The sequence below is a fragment of the Pan troglodytes genome, chromosome 11, assembly GCF_028858775.2.
Source record: "Pan troglodytes isolate AG18354 chromosome 11, NHGRI_mPanTro3-v2.0_pri, whole genome shotgun sequence".
In the NCBI taxonomy this organism is placed as follows: Eukaryota; Metazoa; Chordata; class Mammalia; order Primates; family Hominidae; genus Pan; species Pan troglodytes.
The window spans coordinates 95,285,795-95,302,324 of NC_072409.2; the positions used below are offsets into that span (position 1 = coordinate 95,285,795).

Consider the following 16,530-nt stretch of genomic DNA (forward strand, 5'->3'; position numbering starts at 1 on the left):
TTTTGGCGAAACTTCTCCCCTGGTTTATAAACTCTGATGTCAGGAATCCTGTCATTCTTACAGTCTTAGGGCCTAACTCTGCCTGAGACATGGAATGATTTTGTGAATAAACACACGGATGCAGTACACAGAAAAAGGTGCACAATTATGGAAGAAGAATCCTTAATTACTTTGAGTCTGATTTTTGCAAAATGTCTATTTAGAGTCTGGCACATTTTCTAGTTTTTTCCATGCTTCTTCTTCCTCTTTTCGCCCCAAGTCTATACAGCAATGACGGGAAATAAATGGTAAATTTTTATTGATTTGAATTTGTGCATCAATTATCTATCACAACAAATAGATAAGTTTATTTTAGGGTGCTCCTTAACACTCTAATTACACGTTAAAGGCCCTCTCTTTGTTCTGCCAGAAACATGGAAACTGGCTTTAGCTTCCAGACTAAACAAAACAATTGCAAATAAAAAGGCTGGAGCCAAAATGATGGTGGTAGGGCAATGATGATGGTAGTGGTGGTAGTGATCTGTCACAGACACTGTTCTCTTTTATTCTTCATCACGATTTTTATTTGATATGTTAATTACTTTTCTGATCTTCAAACTAACCCCATGGTGCTTCATACTGTGCTATATACAACAGTATGAATTTTGGTAAGATAATTATTCTTTGGATAAGTAGATGATTTTATCCCTCACCACTTCCATTTTAGTTATTATATTACTATTTCTGTATTTAGCACTGAAGTTTGTCTTAAAATTTCTTTACAATACATTTTCTATAACTACATTGTCAAGTACACAAAAGGTTATTTTCCACATTTTTACCTCACGTAAAAGTGTGAAGATCTGCACAGGAAATTAATCGATTTTAATTGTTTTTAATGGCAAGCTTATTAAAATAGGTTGTAATTAATAAATTGAAAGACTTGCATAAATTTCTTTGTCCAAAGCTGAATGGAGAGTATTCAGTCTTGTGTTTTCTTTTCTTTCTTTTCTCCCCCTTCCTGATCTTTTTGTTGTGAAGGGGTCACGTAAGGACGTCCGTGGAAGAGCTCCGTGCGCCATCTACTGACGGAATCTAAATGTCCAGTATTTGGAGATTGGGAGTAACTACATTGGGTTGTTAGAGCATTCTTTGAGGAAGGAGGGGTACTGGGAAAATACCCTTTCAGACTCTATGGCTTATTAGTGATTGCTGGAATAAATCTGAATTCAGCAAACACATAATTCAAAAAAGAGACCTCTATCTGTTGTGCGGGTACAAGTTTTGGAGACAATCTCAAGAGAGTCCGGTGGCTGGCGCCGGAAGAAGTTAAACCCTGAAATGAACTCAAACGGGGAATGGGATTGTTGTTTTTTGCCTGTGTCCTGAGCTACACTCGCTGTTAATGGTTACTTCTTAATAAGAAATGGCTTTACTAATGGCATATCCAGATAACCTTTAGTTTCCAATATTATTTTACAAAGGACTGCTCTCAAATTTGATTATTTTATCAAAAGTTTAATAATGCACAGCAAATAGGTCCCCCCTTCACGTAGATACTACCCACACAGCTTGTCTCTGCGAATATAAACGTAGTCCTTGTACACACATACAGACACAGCGACGCATATACCTACAGGATGATATGCAGTTATGTATATGTGTGTCAGTTGACAAATCTAAGCCCTTGGATTTAGATTAAAATGTTTCTACCTTCAGTCGTTTGCTCCATTCTATGCTAAATCCTGTAGAAGGCTGGGAAGAACTGGGGACCTCAAGCCAAAGAAGTTTCTTGATTATAACTGACAGGCAGCGGAATATCAGTTTTAGGGAATCAAAAGTTGAGTTGGAAGGCCGCTGGTTTGGAAACTAAGGTTGTTTCCAAGTGGTCCGATCTGATTCCCAGGATCTTTTTGAGAGCTGCTGGGAGAACTGAAAATTAACAGCGAGGACACAGGACGCCCTAGGTAACGTCCGCCCCGCTATTCTGCTCTCCTCAATTCAAGGGCCGAGACAACTTGCTTTTGTGGAAAAGGGAAGAAAAGGGAAAAGAGGAAAGCAAGGAAGTTCAGTCAGAAAGAGGAAGAGGGACAAAGAGGAAAGAAAGGGACAAAGAGGAAAGAAAGGGACAAAGAGGAAAGAAAGAGGGACAAAGAGGAAAGGCATGGAGAAGAGAAGGAAAAATCAAGGTTCAGCAAGAAGTTGGAAGGCGAGGGAAAAAGGGGAGTAAAGAGAAGGCAAAAGAGGTCTAAGGGCTAGGAAGATGCAAGGATCTTTTTTTAACGAACCAAAGTCACATCCATCTTTCACTTTCAAATCAATCGTCTAGATCTTATCCGTTTCCTTTTTAAAGGTTATCTGCGTTTCTAAAGGAAGCCAGTAGTTGATACTCCTCTCCGCGCCCCACGCGTGGCCGCGCTGTTCTATCTCCGGCCACTGAGATCAAATACAACGCGAGTGAGAACATTTGCAGAGGCGCGACTCTGGGAACACTCCTGCGACTGGTTGTCACCCGGGAGTCTAACCGGATTAATACCCAGAGATGGATTACGCTGGTTGTCACCAATACGCCTAAAGATTATAATCCAATTTACGCACATTACAGTCAGTATTAACTTTATCTGCTATTTTAAGACTCCCGGTTGCCCCGCGCGTCCTCAGAGGACAATCCTCCACGTTCTGATGCAACTCAGTAGGCTGTCAGGAGGGGAAGCCTCCCGAAGAAAACAACTCCAAACCTGGTCCCCGAGGGTCTCTACCCGGCACTCCCAGGTGTCTTGCTTTCACCTGGGCACCGCTTTATGAAGCTTCCCAGCCGGGGATTACCAAAGCGGAAGGCGTTCCCTTGCAAGGAAATAGCATCCTTGTTTCTCCCTTGTTCATTTCATTTTCAAATTTTCGGTGGCGGTGGCAGAAGGGCGGGGAGTGACGGTGGCGGGCGGGTGCCTGTGAGTGGATGGGGCAGGGGGCCAGGGGATCGTTGCGGGTTAGAACAGCCTCAGTGATTGCTATTTTCATGCTCGTTTTTTGCAGGATGGCATTTCTCTCGCTCTCTTTAAGTAAGTTTGTTTGGGTGTGAGTTCTTGTCTTTTCAGCACAAAACCACAGAAATACGTGGTGGAAAGTAAAAGAAAGCCCACTCCCTCCTCCCCGTGCGTACTAGCTAAGGACTTGATTTAACGCCCCCTCTCCGGCTGCTGGGGGCTCTAAGCAGTGGCTACATTCCAGCAGTTTTAATCCGTTTTTTATTGTAGGGCGAGCGAGTTTACACAGGGGCTGGGATGGCTCCCCAGCTGGCCGCTCTCCCCACTCCAGCGTCCCCTCCCTGCCACCCCCCCAGCAGGAACCTGTTACTTTAAGCGAGGCTTTCCAGTGTGGCGCTGCGGGCCGCCGGGGTTTCGGGAGGTGGCAGGTGATTGGCTCTTTCGAGCTCCCCCTGGCTCGCTCGCTCTGCCTCCCCGCGCGCTCCGCCCCGCCCGCAAGCCCTCCCTCCGCCCTGTGAGGCTCGGAGCCCGGGTGTCAGGCGCCACGGCGCATGCTCCGGAATCATCTTCTTTACCCTGGAGCTGCTGCTGCTGCTGCTGCTTTTGCTTTTGGGGCTGAGTTTAATAAGCGAGCGAGCAAGCGAGCAAGCGAGCGCGGGGGGAAAAAGGCAGAGAATGTCCGCCATCTACCCTCCGCTCCTGGGCGCGCTCTCATTCATAGCAGCCTCTTCATGAATTACAGCTGAGGGGGGGCGGAGGAGGGGGGGGGTACCACACAACACCCCAGCAAACCTCCGGGCCCCCAGGCATGGCTAGCTCGGTAAGTACGCGCAAAAATAATAATAAAAGCCCTCCCCCACTTTCCTTCCTCGCCCTGCGCCGCCGCAGCCCAGACAGCGCCAGCGCTCCGCGGTTCCAATTAGAGAAAGGTTGGTACGGCTTGCAGGGAGCTGCCGCCTCTCCCTCAGCCTCCGCTCCCCTCCTCCCCCACCCCCCCGGCGCGCGCACACACACACAGACACACACACACTCACACACGCTCACACTCGCCCCTCCACCCCCCGCGCCTCCCTCCCTCCTCGCCTCTTTGCAGTCACAAGAAGCGCACTCACACACTCCCTCTCGCTCACACACACGCGCGCACACACACACACACACACACACACACGGTGGAAGGAGGCGAATAATAACTCAGCCATATTTCAGCCGCCGCCGCCGGGAGCTGCGGGCACAGTCCGGGGACGCGGCGAGCAGCCTCGGCGGCCGCACCTCCGCAAAGCGCCGCGGCCGCTACGATGGTGCGTTCTCCGCGGCGCGCGTGTGTGAGCCGAAGTGTGCGGGGCTGACAGCGGCGGGGCCGCACGCAACTTTGCCCCAGCGCCGGGAGGTGCTGAGCGCGAGCCGAGGCTCGGCGGCTGTCCGCCCGCCGCCCTGCCTTTCTGAATTTCATTTTTTGGGGGGAGGTGGGAGATACTTTGGAGCCACTTGGGCTTTTGAAAGTGTGTTGCGGGGGCTCGGTTCGACTGGCCTCGCCGATCGCGTGGGGCTTTTCGCTGGGGGGTGCAGGGTGCTCTAAGTTATGGATGCCTCGGCGTGTTTTCCTGCGGGCGTGTGTGTGTGTTTCAGTGTGTATGACGACGTCTCATTTTTGTTGTGCACGAACCCCGTGGCAAGAGCACGGGAGTTTGTGCCCATCAGCAGAGGCTGCCTGTAGTTTCCATTCCGCCTGGCACAGCGCTCCACACGCACGCACACACACGTACACAAAGACTTCCTCGGCGTGTGCCTGTCGCCGCGGTACTTTCGGGGAGGGGGCTCGCCAGGAGCCCTTCGGTCCCCCTGGGTCCCAGCCACCTCCCCTCCCACGCCGGGAAACCGCCCCGGCATCGCCTTCTGATTTGTTTCCGATGCATTTGTTGTCGTGCTTGTCGTGGCTGAGTGTGTTCTCCCTCTTTTCCCCGACCCCCTTCCCGACTGGGGATAACATTCCGTTACAATCCTGTCCGATGTAGACGCGGGGCCCGGGGCGCCTGGGGCCAAGCCGGGCCGGGCGGGCGGGTATATTTGGGGGTGTGGGGTGTGCGCGCCCACGCGCGTGAAACGTGGATGCAGAGGGCACCGCCGTTTCCTTTTATGTGCGTTTCAAGAAGGAGGAAAAAAATGTCAGGCGCAACGTTCACTGCCGAAACGTCGCCTTCCTGTTATTCACGGCTGTCTCTCCTCCCCCTGCCCGCAGTGTGCCGTGCAGGTGAAGCTGGAGCTGGGGCACCGCGCCCAGGTGAGGAAAAAACCCACCGTGGAGGGCTTCACCCACGACTGGATGGTGTTCGTACGCGGTCCGGAGCACAGTAACATACAGCACTTTGTGGAGAAAGTCGTCTTCCACTTGCACGAAAGCTTTCCTAGGCCAAAAAGAGGTAGGGCTCGAATACAAAAGGGTCTTGATAAAAAATGTCTTTGAAACAATCGCTTGGCCCGGGCGGTCCCGCTGTCCCGCTCCCCGCCCCCCGCGCCGCGCTCGCCGGCGTAGCCTCGGGATCCGGGTGCGCGGCGCCGCGCGGGCCAGGTCCCGGCTCCCGCCTGCCCGCGCGCGCGCCACTTCGGCTTGGTGAAAGTCACCGCAGAGAAAGGACCGTCAGGTGTCGAGTGTTTATTCATCCCAAGCCAGCCCTCACCAGTCCTCTGGGGTTAGCCGCGGGTTCTGTGGGGAAGGTGCAATTAGTTGTTGAGTTTGGAGATGTGGGGAATCGGGCTGGAGGGAATAAACACTTTGCGTGTGTGTGTGTGTGTGTGTGTGTGTGTGTGTTTTCCTAGAGAAATTAAGATTTACCTGTGTTATTAGCAAAGAATGTATTGGATGTAGTTATTGTTCGGTCTTGGCAAGTCGGTTCTCTTTAGGGTCTTCTGTGCTTTCCTGTCTGTGTGTGAGGCACCAGGTGCCAGTTGCCATAGACTTTTCTTTTTGTGGCTTAGCCACCGCCACACCCACTCCAGTCTGGATTTTATGTTTACTTGGGGGGCTTACTCGTTCCTCCCTCCCACCCCCGCGTGCCACTTGACTGCTCCTTTGATTCTGAGCAACGTTCCAAAGTGTCTGCCGGATGTGATCTGCAGGGAGACTGTTCTTGCAAAGGTCGAAGCTAAGTTGAAGAGGAACGATGTGGAGGAAGCCTTTTGCTTTAGTCCCTCCCCACCTTGGTTCTTAGCCTTGGAGTCTAGTTTGCATAATCCTGCTGGGCCTCTGCGGTCCCAAACGTTTTCCATAATGGGCAGGACAGTTTTGGAAAAAAGAAACGGAGTGTCATTTTGAAAGAAATTTAAAGAGGGTTTGAGAAATACCGATTTCTTTTCCCTTCAACCTCTGGAAAACTAATGTCTAGTTGTTTTAGTTGGATTAGTGAAGGTAACAGTACAAATACAATAAGGTGCTTTGTTTGTGAGCAGGTTTATTTATCTAAGTCGACACAATGGTTAGTAGTTATCTTCCATTTGATCCGTAATCTTTATTGGCATCTAGAACTCCTGTCGTTTCTTAGAGTAACATCATAATAAATCCATTCCGCTTAGAGCTATGTGGAAATTATTGAACATTCAGGGGGCTGAATAAAGAAAGGAGAAATGCCGTGTGCCTTAGAGGTGGCAGAGGTTTGTATTGGTGCTTAGTTTTGTTTCCAGAGCTCATGTAATGGGAAGTAGGATTGTATTTTTTGCCTTTAGTGGTTTGGTTTATAACTCCTCCTGAAAACTTGAACAGTTGAATTTGATGGTCTTTGTTGGATGGTTAATAAATCAGTTTCTTATAGAGGGCTAGAAATATGCACGGCCTATAGGAAATAACATTTGAAATTTGTTAGCATTTTATGTTAAAATATAGTCAGAGATTATTATATTTCATATTTCCTCCAAACTGTGGTAAGGATGAGCGATGTCAAATTTCTATCGCTGATGAGGTTGATATGCTGCTTCTCGGATTCTCTCTCTCCCTTTCCATGTGTCTGTAGAGCAGAGGAGTTTAAACAAAAGAAACCACTTTCTAAGACCCTTGGTACACATTATTACTACTACTTGGCTGCAGTTCACTTCAAGGTGAAATAAGCTTTTAAAAAGCAACATTTATTAGGAAAATTAACTCAGTTGGCAGAAGATGTAGCTCTTAAGGTAACTTTGTTTAGGCACCTTGACAATCAACAAATTGGCATTATGAAATTGAAGATGATCAACCTCTATTTTACCATTGTTTTTCTGCTTCAGTGGATGTGTGCATTGATGTTATTTTTATTTCCTATACTTAATGATTTTCTGTCTACCCTGAGGGAACATGAGGGTGCTGCTCACATAGGCCACACCTGGGAGTTGTTGCTAGGCGTGGTAAGCTGCTTGATAGCGGTGATGACTTCTCAGAGGTCTCTGGTGAGAGATGTCTGCTTGTTGGTTGGATTCCTCAATTTTTATACTCAACTGTGGAGGTTCTCTATGCAGCCTATAAGCCATTGTTTTAAAATGTTTATTTTTGGATTTTTATTTGTATGCGTGCTTCCCATGATGTGACAAGTCCTGGGAAAAGTGCCAGCTTACATCACCCAGGAGAGACCTTGTCATACTGTAATTACACATGATTCAGATTGCAAGAGAAGGTTTCTCTGTTCATTGGGAATAGTTGTAAGTTCAAGCAACACCAAACATGCCACTTAATCCTGGGACTTATTTTTTGGCTTATAAAGTCTTTCAAAATGATAAGAATAAATATAGAATAAGAATGCCAAGAATTTGTATGTCTACTTCCAGTACCTTTTAAAGTGTTATGTTAGCTATATTGTAGATCTATAAGTGATAGAGTAAAATTCTACCAACTGGAAATTGGAGAAACTGAAAATATGAATTTGTGAGAAATCTGAGTTATAAGATCTTTAAAAGAAATGCTCATATTCTATAATAAATAAGCTGTGTTGGCTATAGTGACAATCTAAATCACTTTCACTGTATACAGTAGCTGCTAAACAGAGATGAGCCTTAGGACTGAGGATGAACTGCTCAGCCACAAAGATGAAAGAGTCCTTAGTTTTGTAAATCTTTGGTTTGGAAAAGTGAATTGATTTTCAGGTTGATTTCCTTTACTTCACAGTAATATTAGAATTTGTAGGAGAAAAAATTATAGTATTTTTAACTTGTAGCCTAATGAGAATTACGTATACCATTTCAGAATTGAGCTAATTGGATTTGAATTAATGAGATTTTACTCTGTCATAAAGATGTGTGCGAGACCTTCAATTTAAAACTACTGGCACAAAATCTTAGAAAAGAGATTTTGATGAAATGGTGAAGCCTGGAATGTCTATTAGCCATGACAAAACAGGTAGGTCAGAGTATGATGCATTTTTAAACTATTTACCTGCAAAAAAAGACAATATCTTATTTATTAGTACCAAAGATTTGTACTGGTCTGATATGACTGAAATGAATAGTCACATTCAAAACATTTCTTTTAAAATATTAATGTTTTTGTTTTTAGTATGATGTGAATTTGAGTGAACTTTTTTTCCAGTTACAGCCATCCTTACTATTGCAATTTGTTTCACTGACATTTATGATATGAAATCTGTTGCTTATTATTTTATGGAAGCTAATTTGGCCACTGGTATGATTTGATAGCTTTTTATTTGTAGCCTTAGTCCTTTGAGTGGGCAGATAAAGCTTAATAAATCCACTCTAACAATTTTCCTTTAAGTGTATGAGGCCAGCTTTACTGCATAGTTTTGATTTGTGTTAAATGGTCTTCTGAAATAATTTGGGTAAGTTTTTATCAAGGTAACTAATACTTGAGGGCTTACTAGCTGAAGATGTTGTGTGCATCTGGTATATTTTCTCTTCAGAGTCATTTAAAAGATATAAGGAACAAAATGAAGATGAGTGACTGTTCTGATAGATTCAGCGAGTGTTATTTGTGTAGGGTTCTGTATGAAATTTAGATGACCAGTGAGAACAGTTTTACTGCTGTGCATTTTGAAGCACATAAAGTATAATTTTCCAAGGCACTTAAAAGCTGAATTGTTGGTGGAAATCTCATATTCTGTGGGTGAGAATGTAAATTGGGCAGGGGTATTTTGGAGAACATTGGCAAGGTCTATTAAGATTTTTAATGTTTATACTGTTTAGCCTAGCAAATTTACTTCTAGGAATTTTCTGACAAATATGTTCTCACAAGTACACAAAGATACAGCATGTTTCTTGTGACTGTTTTTGTAATAGTCAAAATTTGGAAGCAAGCCATATATGGGCCCTCAACTGGATACAATTAAATGATGATAATCTATAAAAAGAGGTATATCTATTTGTAGATGCAGGAAGATCTTCAAGAATAATTAAGTGAAATGAGGCAAGTTGCTAAATCATTGTGATCTCATTTTTTCAAAAAAGTGCTTGTGCAGATAAGTATATGTATGTCTATACATGTGCATGTCTGTAAATAAGTAAATTTGCATTAGCGGGCATCAAACTCTTACTAGTAGTTTAGTAGCTACTTGTGGTGGTGATGGGAGGTTATTTTTGTAGTGTTTGATTTTTTTTTAAAGTTAACTCTGTATATTTAAAACATTCAATGAGCACACATAACTTTTTAAAACTGAAAAAGAATAAAAAACCAATATAGAATATTGTTTTAAAAATAGGGATTAGAATGTAGCTATCTAAAAGTTAAAGATCTAAAAGTGATCTTTAATATCTTGGGTAGATATTGTTGCTTAAAGATGAAGAGAATTTAGGGTTAGGAATTACAGACTTGTATTCAAATGTTGGTTTAAGAGACTCCTTGTGTGGTTTTGGACAAGTTACTTCTGTGTCTCTTTTCTCATTTGCATTATGGAAATGATGATAAAATAGAACTATTACCTCATAAGTTGAGGTTGAAATATAAATCAACTGTTTTCATACTTATTGGGCTTAAGATCCTTTTACACTTACAAATTGAAGAATGCATAGAGTTTTTTTGGTGTAAGTTATATCTTAATTTTAGTGTATTAGAAATTAAAATGGAGACATTTTAAAGAAATTAATTTGTCTAAAGGTAGTAACCTATTACATGTTAACATACAGGTAACATTTTAATGAAAAATAAACATTTTCTTAAAAACAGTGACAAGAGGGGCATTGTTTACTTTTCTTTCTTTCTTTTTTTTTTTTCAAATCTCTTTGTTTTAATAGAAGACAACTAGGTCCTCTTACCTGCTTCTGTTTTCAGTCTGTTGTGTTATCACATGTCCTGTAGCCTCTGGAAAACTCTGCTACACACTCACGAGAGAATGGGAAGGAAAAAGGCAAATAACTTAATAGATTTTATTATATATATAGATTTAACATCACCAATCACCTGAAAAGATCATAGGGATCCTGAGATCCTAACTCTACACTCTGAGAACTGCTGATAGAAAGTATTCGGCCTACAATCTGGCACACATAAATTGCCCAATACATGGAAGCTGATTGTTATTATTGTTGCTAATAAAAACTTATTTAATGGAAAGAGAAAAGGTAAATCTTCCAAGGTATTTGCCTCATTAAATTCCGGTGAATGATTACCTAACAAAATTTTTTTCAGAAAAGGATAATTTAAACTTGGGTTTTTCTGGACATATTTTATAGCTACTATTACTGTCCATTCTTTTTTTTTTTTTTTTTTTTTTTTTTTCACATGGTCTGGCCCTGTCACCCAGGCTGGGTTGTAATTGTGTGATTTCAGCTCATTGCAACCTCCATCTCCTGGACTCAAGCCATCCTCCCATCTCCTGGTCTCAAGCCACTTCCCAAACAGCTCAGACTATAGGCGTGGACCACCATGCCTGGCAATTTGTGTGCGTGTGTGTGTGTGTGTGTGTGTGTGTGTGTGTTTGGTAGAGATGGGGTTTCACTATGTTGCCCAGACTGGTCTCCAACTCCTGGGCCCAGGCGACCCACCAGCCTCGAACTCCCAAATTGCTGGGATTACAGGCATGAGCCATTGTGCCCGGCCTATCACTGTCCATTCTGTGATGCATTATCTGAATTATGCAGAAGTCTTTTATATTCATTATTGTAGGTGCCCCTTTGTAGAACTACCTATCTTTATGAAGTAGGCCAGGCAGGGATATCACTTGGTTTGATAATTTTGCCTTAAAGGTCCTTTGTTCCTTCTCTTGGTTCTTTGAAGTTTCTTTCTCATGGGTCTTCCGTGGACCAACCTTGACCCCTTTCTTGCCTTTCTAGTCATTTATTACAGGTAATCCCCCCTACTTAACATCACTTTTACAGTTCTAAGATATAGAACTTGTTTTGAATCTTCAAAAGAGATGTCATAGAAGTTGGAAAATTACATGGCACAATTTTGTGGTGTAGCTTTTATGAAGAACCTTGTTCATTTTTTTAAACAAATGAAATGTTTTTTTTTTCTAATTTGTAGATATTTGTTCATTGTAGAAAAGTCAAACCATGGACAAGTTATCTGAAATTTTCATATATAACCATAGTTAATATTTGTTAGACATCTTTATATATATACACATACACATCAATATTAACTATTAACGTTCATTCATTCAACAAGTGTGTGATTTTTTTTAGCTCCTACTATGTGCGTGCCCGCCTGCCTCCCTCCCTCCCTCCCTCCTTTCCTTCCTTCCTTCTTTCATTTTGGGACAGGGTTTCCTTCTTGTCACCCAGGCTGGAGTGCAGTGGCATGATCTTGGCTCACTGCAACTTCTGCCTCCCGGGTTCAAGTAATTCTCCTGCCTCAGCCTCCCGAATAGCTGGGATTATAGGCATGCGCCACCACGCCCGGCTAATTTTGTATTTTTAGTAGAGACAGGGTTTCACCATGTTGGCCAGGCTGGTCTCAAACTCCTGACCTCAGGTGATCCTCCCGCCTTGGCCTCCCAAAGTGCTGAGATTACAGGCATGAGCCACCGCGCCTGGCCCTAGCACCCTTCTTAGAGCTGGAGATAAAGCACAGAGGAACATTCCTACCCTTGTGGCATATCATCTTTTAAAATTGTTGGATTTTTCTGGCATGACATTGTATATGGATTTATTATACTTCTTTTGGATTGTTCCCAGTTTTGATTTGTTATGAATAGTGCTGTGATGGACATCTTTGACATTCATTTTAATGGTTTTTCTAATAATTTGTTTATGTTAAATTTCTAGAAGGGAGGTAGTGGAGTCAAAAGGTATACAGAGTTAAAATTTTGTTATATATTACCAAACTTTCCTCCAAAAAGATTGTCCCAGTTTATATTTCCTCAGGCATATAAACTGGAAATTAACAGCTTAAAAAAATCTTTGCCAATCTGTGTGGAAAAACTACCTCATTTTGGTTTGCATTTATATGATTAGCAGTGCCACATATCTTTCTTTATGTATTTATTTACCGTTTGTCTTTTGTGATGTGCCTTTTTTGTCCTTTGTAGTCCATGGCTGCTTTTTTAATTAAAAAAAAAAAAGCATGGGGAAATGCAGAGAATGATATAACAAACATTCAAATCCCCACTACCAAGAATGAATAAATGTTTACATATTATCTTATTTGATTCCTTGTTTGGATTCTGGAGAATTAACTATTATAGATGCAGCTAATGTTTTAAAATGCTTCCCAGCCTTTTCTTCCAACCCTTCAGTCTGTCTTCCATTCTATTTATTTTGCACATATATGTTGCTTACAAATAATAATGTATTGTGTCTTAAAATCAACATGAAGAGGATCATGCTAGTGAATCTTTTTTTCAATTGAGATATAATTCACATGCAAAATTCACCCTTTTAAAGTGTGCAAGTCTGTGGTTTTTAGTATATTCATAAGGTTGTGTAACCATTGCCATTATTTAATACCAGAATATTTTTATGAGTGAATACATTTGCATCTTGCTTTTTTCCCCTACTCAATTCCGTTTCTGAACCTGTCCACATTTCATCTATAAAGAGCCACGTCATTCTCTTTAATTTCTTCTGCTTAGTATTTCATCATGGGAATATATTGTATACTTTACTTTTCTGTTTTCCTATTAAGAAATAAATAGGTCATTTTCTGTTCTGTGCAGTGAGCATCTTTGTGCATGTTACCTTGTGCAGATGAACAAGGGTTTGGACATAGGCCTAGATTTTGAGTTATTGAGTTGTGGGCACGTGTGTCTTCATTTGTACTAGCTGCTGTCAGATTGCTCTAAAAAGTGGTTGTGACAGTTTATACTCTGTCAAGAAAATGAGTACCATTTTTCCTCTATATCTTTGCCAATTTTGGCTATTTTAATATTTCCTATTTTTCAGAGTTGAAATTTGGTATCTTTTTGTTTTCATTTACATTTCTCTGGTTCCTGGTGGGATTGAGCATTTTATATATATTTCTTGACTATTTTGATTTCCTCTTTATTGACTTCTTTTTATATCCTTTTTCTTAAAAGAAAAGATTGGGATGTTTGTCATTTTCTTGTTTGTAGGATGTTCTTCCTTTGTTATTTTTGTTGAAAATATCTTACCTCATTTTTTTCTTTTATCTTGATTTATGGTATCTTTTTGCCATATGCAAGCTTTTAATTTTGTCAAATTGATGTGCTTTATTTTGTTTTGTTTTCCTCTCTGGGCTTAGGGTCTTATTTAAGAAATTAGTTCGTGGCCATAGTAATGTGCTTAACCAAAAGGCAATATATATGTAGGATACAGTGAAAGACTGAGGGAGATACAAATAAGAGTAAGAGGAGGTCCCTGCCTTCAGTGTGCTGTGTCTTTTTAGAGCTGGAAAGGACACTTGAGATTCTTCATCTTCGATTACCCTTTGATTTTACTTTTAATCAGAAGCCTAGAAACGTGGAGCAATCTTGCATGTAGACACAATGAGTCACAAGTATGCCTGTGCAAAGATAACTAGTAATAAATGGTGGTCAATGTTTACTTTTAAAACATTGAGTAATAATTCACTTATATTAGCAGACAAATGTTCAGCAATAGCTGCTTTTGTAGACATGATCTGGGATTTAATTAAGTGGTGGTAACCATGGTAGATGCTGTTTAAAAGGAAAAAGTTCTATAGCTACTTTCAGGCAAAATCAAATTCTCTATATGAATTAAAGTTTTCCTTTGAGATTAAATCATTAGAAAAAATTGTTGCTGGGTGGTAGTTATCTCCTGATATTTTGTCCCCAGTTCACCCAGTGGTAAGAATTGCAATTACATGAAGGATGCAGAGTGTTGTTTTAAGAAGTAATGTTGCATGACTTAATCCTTTTGACTTAAGTGTGATAAGTTTGCAGTGGTTGACGACTGAAGAAGGCTATTACGATAGAATTTCTAAAAAGATAAGGCTAGCATTTGGGTGTGATTTAGTTGGTATGTAGCAGTTAACAATTAACTTTTTGGATAAAATCAAGTCACCATTTTTTTATTAAAGAAAATTATGGCTTATCTTTAAAATAATGTTCATTAGTGATTATAAATATAATTAGTTACCTTTAATTACACATATTAGAAGGTTGATATTCTCAAAGCCAAGTTAATTTTTTTCTATTTTAGAATATTTGATTTTGTCAAAACTAGATTTTTTTTCTTTGTTCTTTTCCAGTAGAAATTATTAGTTATTTCCTCATCAATACCAGGCAAAATGCTCTGTGTGTGTATATTGATTTTTAAAAGCAAAATATATATTAACAGTTTCCTGAAGTATTAATAATAATAGCAGTGGCTTGGAGAGTAGGGAGGTAATTTGCCTCTTAATGTTTTCAGATATAAATTTTGTCTGAATGATGCCTTTTCATTTTTGCAGATAGGTTTTTATGTCCCATTTCCCCTGCCTCCCTCCAAGGATGGTACTGGGGATAGAATACTGTCTGATTATTCCAGGTATCTATTCATTTGATAAACATGTAAAACACTTTGGGTGTTTAAAAACCAGGTTCATTGTAGACTTTATATCATCTTTACCCTTTACCACAAATACTTCATTAATATGAATAATGAAAGCTAAATAATTACGACCTTTTTTATATTGAAGAAACATTCTTCTATTTCACATAGTATTTTCCTTCATTTTACTTATTTCTCTGTTTCTCTATAATAAATTTTATTATAGAGTCAATGAAAAATGGGGGGTTTGGGCTGTTGAGATTTAGTTGCATTTAGTGGAACACGTTATTTGAAAATGTTGACACAGTTCAAGATTGTCTGATGCTTGTTGTATGACTTTTTCTCTGTATGCACAGAAATAGGAACTAGTGGGCTGGAAGCTAACTTTCCTCATTTTATGGAGCACCAAAGCAGCACGTGTTATGTGTTACATGCTTTCATTAGTCCAACACTCCCTTCTCTTTGTATATGTGATCTCTTTTTCCTCCTGTGTTGCATTAGAGTTACACATCAGAAAGGATGGGACCTATGTTATCACTGTAGATACTACTTATAGCTCCATCAATGTAATGTCTTGACACTGGAAGTTTTTGACAACCGTATAAAGGCAGGTATTGCAAGTCAGAAAAAGGGTTTTAGAATCCCTGACTTTACTTTCCACTCCTGTAAGTTATAAATTATTACTCAGATTTCTGAAACTCATTTCTTCTGCACCTCTAATAATTGACTTTGTGTAAACAGAACCACTACTTGAATTTAGCAGGAAACATTGTGTCTGCTGAGAATCACATTTTCTAGAATGTGTTCTAGCATTTGTAATAGGCAAAACTGAATTTTTCTCTTTTCTCTTTTTTCCCTTATTCTTTCTTCACTTACTTTGGATGCTTAAAAAGAAAAGCTAGACACAAACTTGAAGGACTTGGCCAGCTCTATCATTTTTTTACTACCTAATCCATGAAATACAACCAGCCTTTTAGCTTTAAAAATAAGAGTCTAATGTATTCCAGTAACTGGTAGGAGCAGTATTTAGCAGTGTGGCAGGAAAGGCCCTGGCCTGGGAGGTAGAAAGGATGTGTTTGGACTGAATAAGCTGTGTGGGCTTTTGCAGCTCTGAAAATACTGTTTTTCCTTTAGTTTTAAAAAGGATAAATTCTGCAATTGTCATTGATCTAGTGTTTTTATAACAATGAAATAATAACTACCCTTTATTAAATACCTGTATTAGTTATCATGCTAGACAATAGACAGGTGGAGTATTTAATTTCTCACTCTTCCTAAGTAGTAGTTCGCAGAATGATATTTTTGAGAAAATAAAATACCGATATATGAATATCAGTGTATTGGAATTTTATCCTTTCTTATGGTGAATGGACAGTGAAATGGGTGAAAGACTTGCTGCAGTAATAGGGAAGTAGAAGATAACATGAGTAATTCACCAAATAAGAGATTAAATTACACTTGTAAAAGTTAATTTCTGATCATATCGGTGCCATTCACCTCAACCATCAACCATCAACTATTACTTGTAGATTGGAGCATTTCAAGAACTCAGAAGACCACCCAGTGTTGATAGGAAACGTCTTCCTCAATCATGGCTCTTGACCATGCCATTAGATCATTGGGTTTTTCATGCTTTTTTTGTCTTTTACATAAAATAGACCTGGAAATTGTGTCACTTAATTTGCTTTTCTGAAGTATCACTTACCAGATA

At 40.7% G+C, this 16,530-nt stretch overlaps 1 protein-coding gene across 4 annotated transcripts in view; it reads left to right on the top strand.

Annotated features, from left to right (window-relative positions):
- Positions 1 to 2,864: 2,864 nt before the first annotated feature.
- MLLT3 (MLLT3 super elongation complex subunit) overlaps positions 2,865 to 16,530 on the top strand; it is a 273,944-nt gene continuing 260,278 nt past the window's right edge. For 2 of the 4 annotated variants that reach the window (XM_016960673.4, XM_016960675.4), the window contains exons 1-2: positions 2,865 to 3,783; positions 5,200 to 5,380. In XM_016960673.4, the coding sequence (XP_016816162.2) occupies positions 3,772 to 3,783; positions 5,200 to 5,380 (193 nt within the window). In that variant the 5' untranslated portion in view covers positions 2,865 to 3,771. Of the gene's footprint in view, positions 3,784 to 3,884; positions 4,262 to 5,199; positions 5,381 to 16,530 lie in introns of those variants that run through there. The other 2 variants (XM_016960674.4, XM_063787949.1) reach the window with 2 other exon arrangements.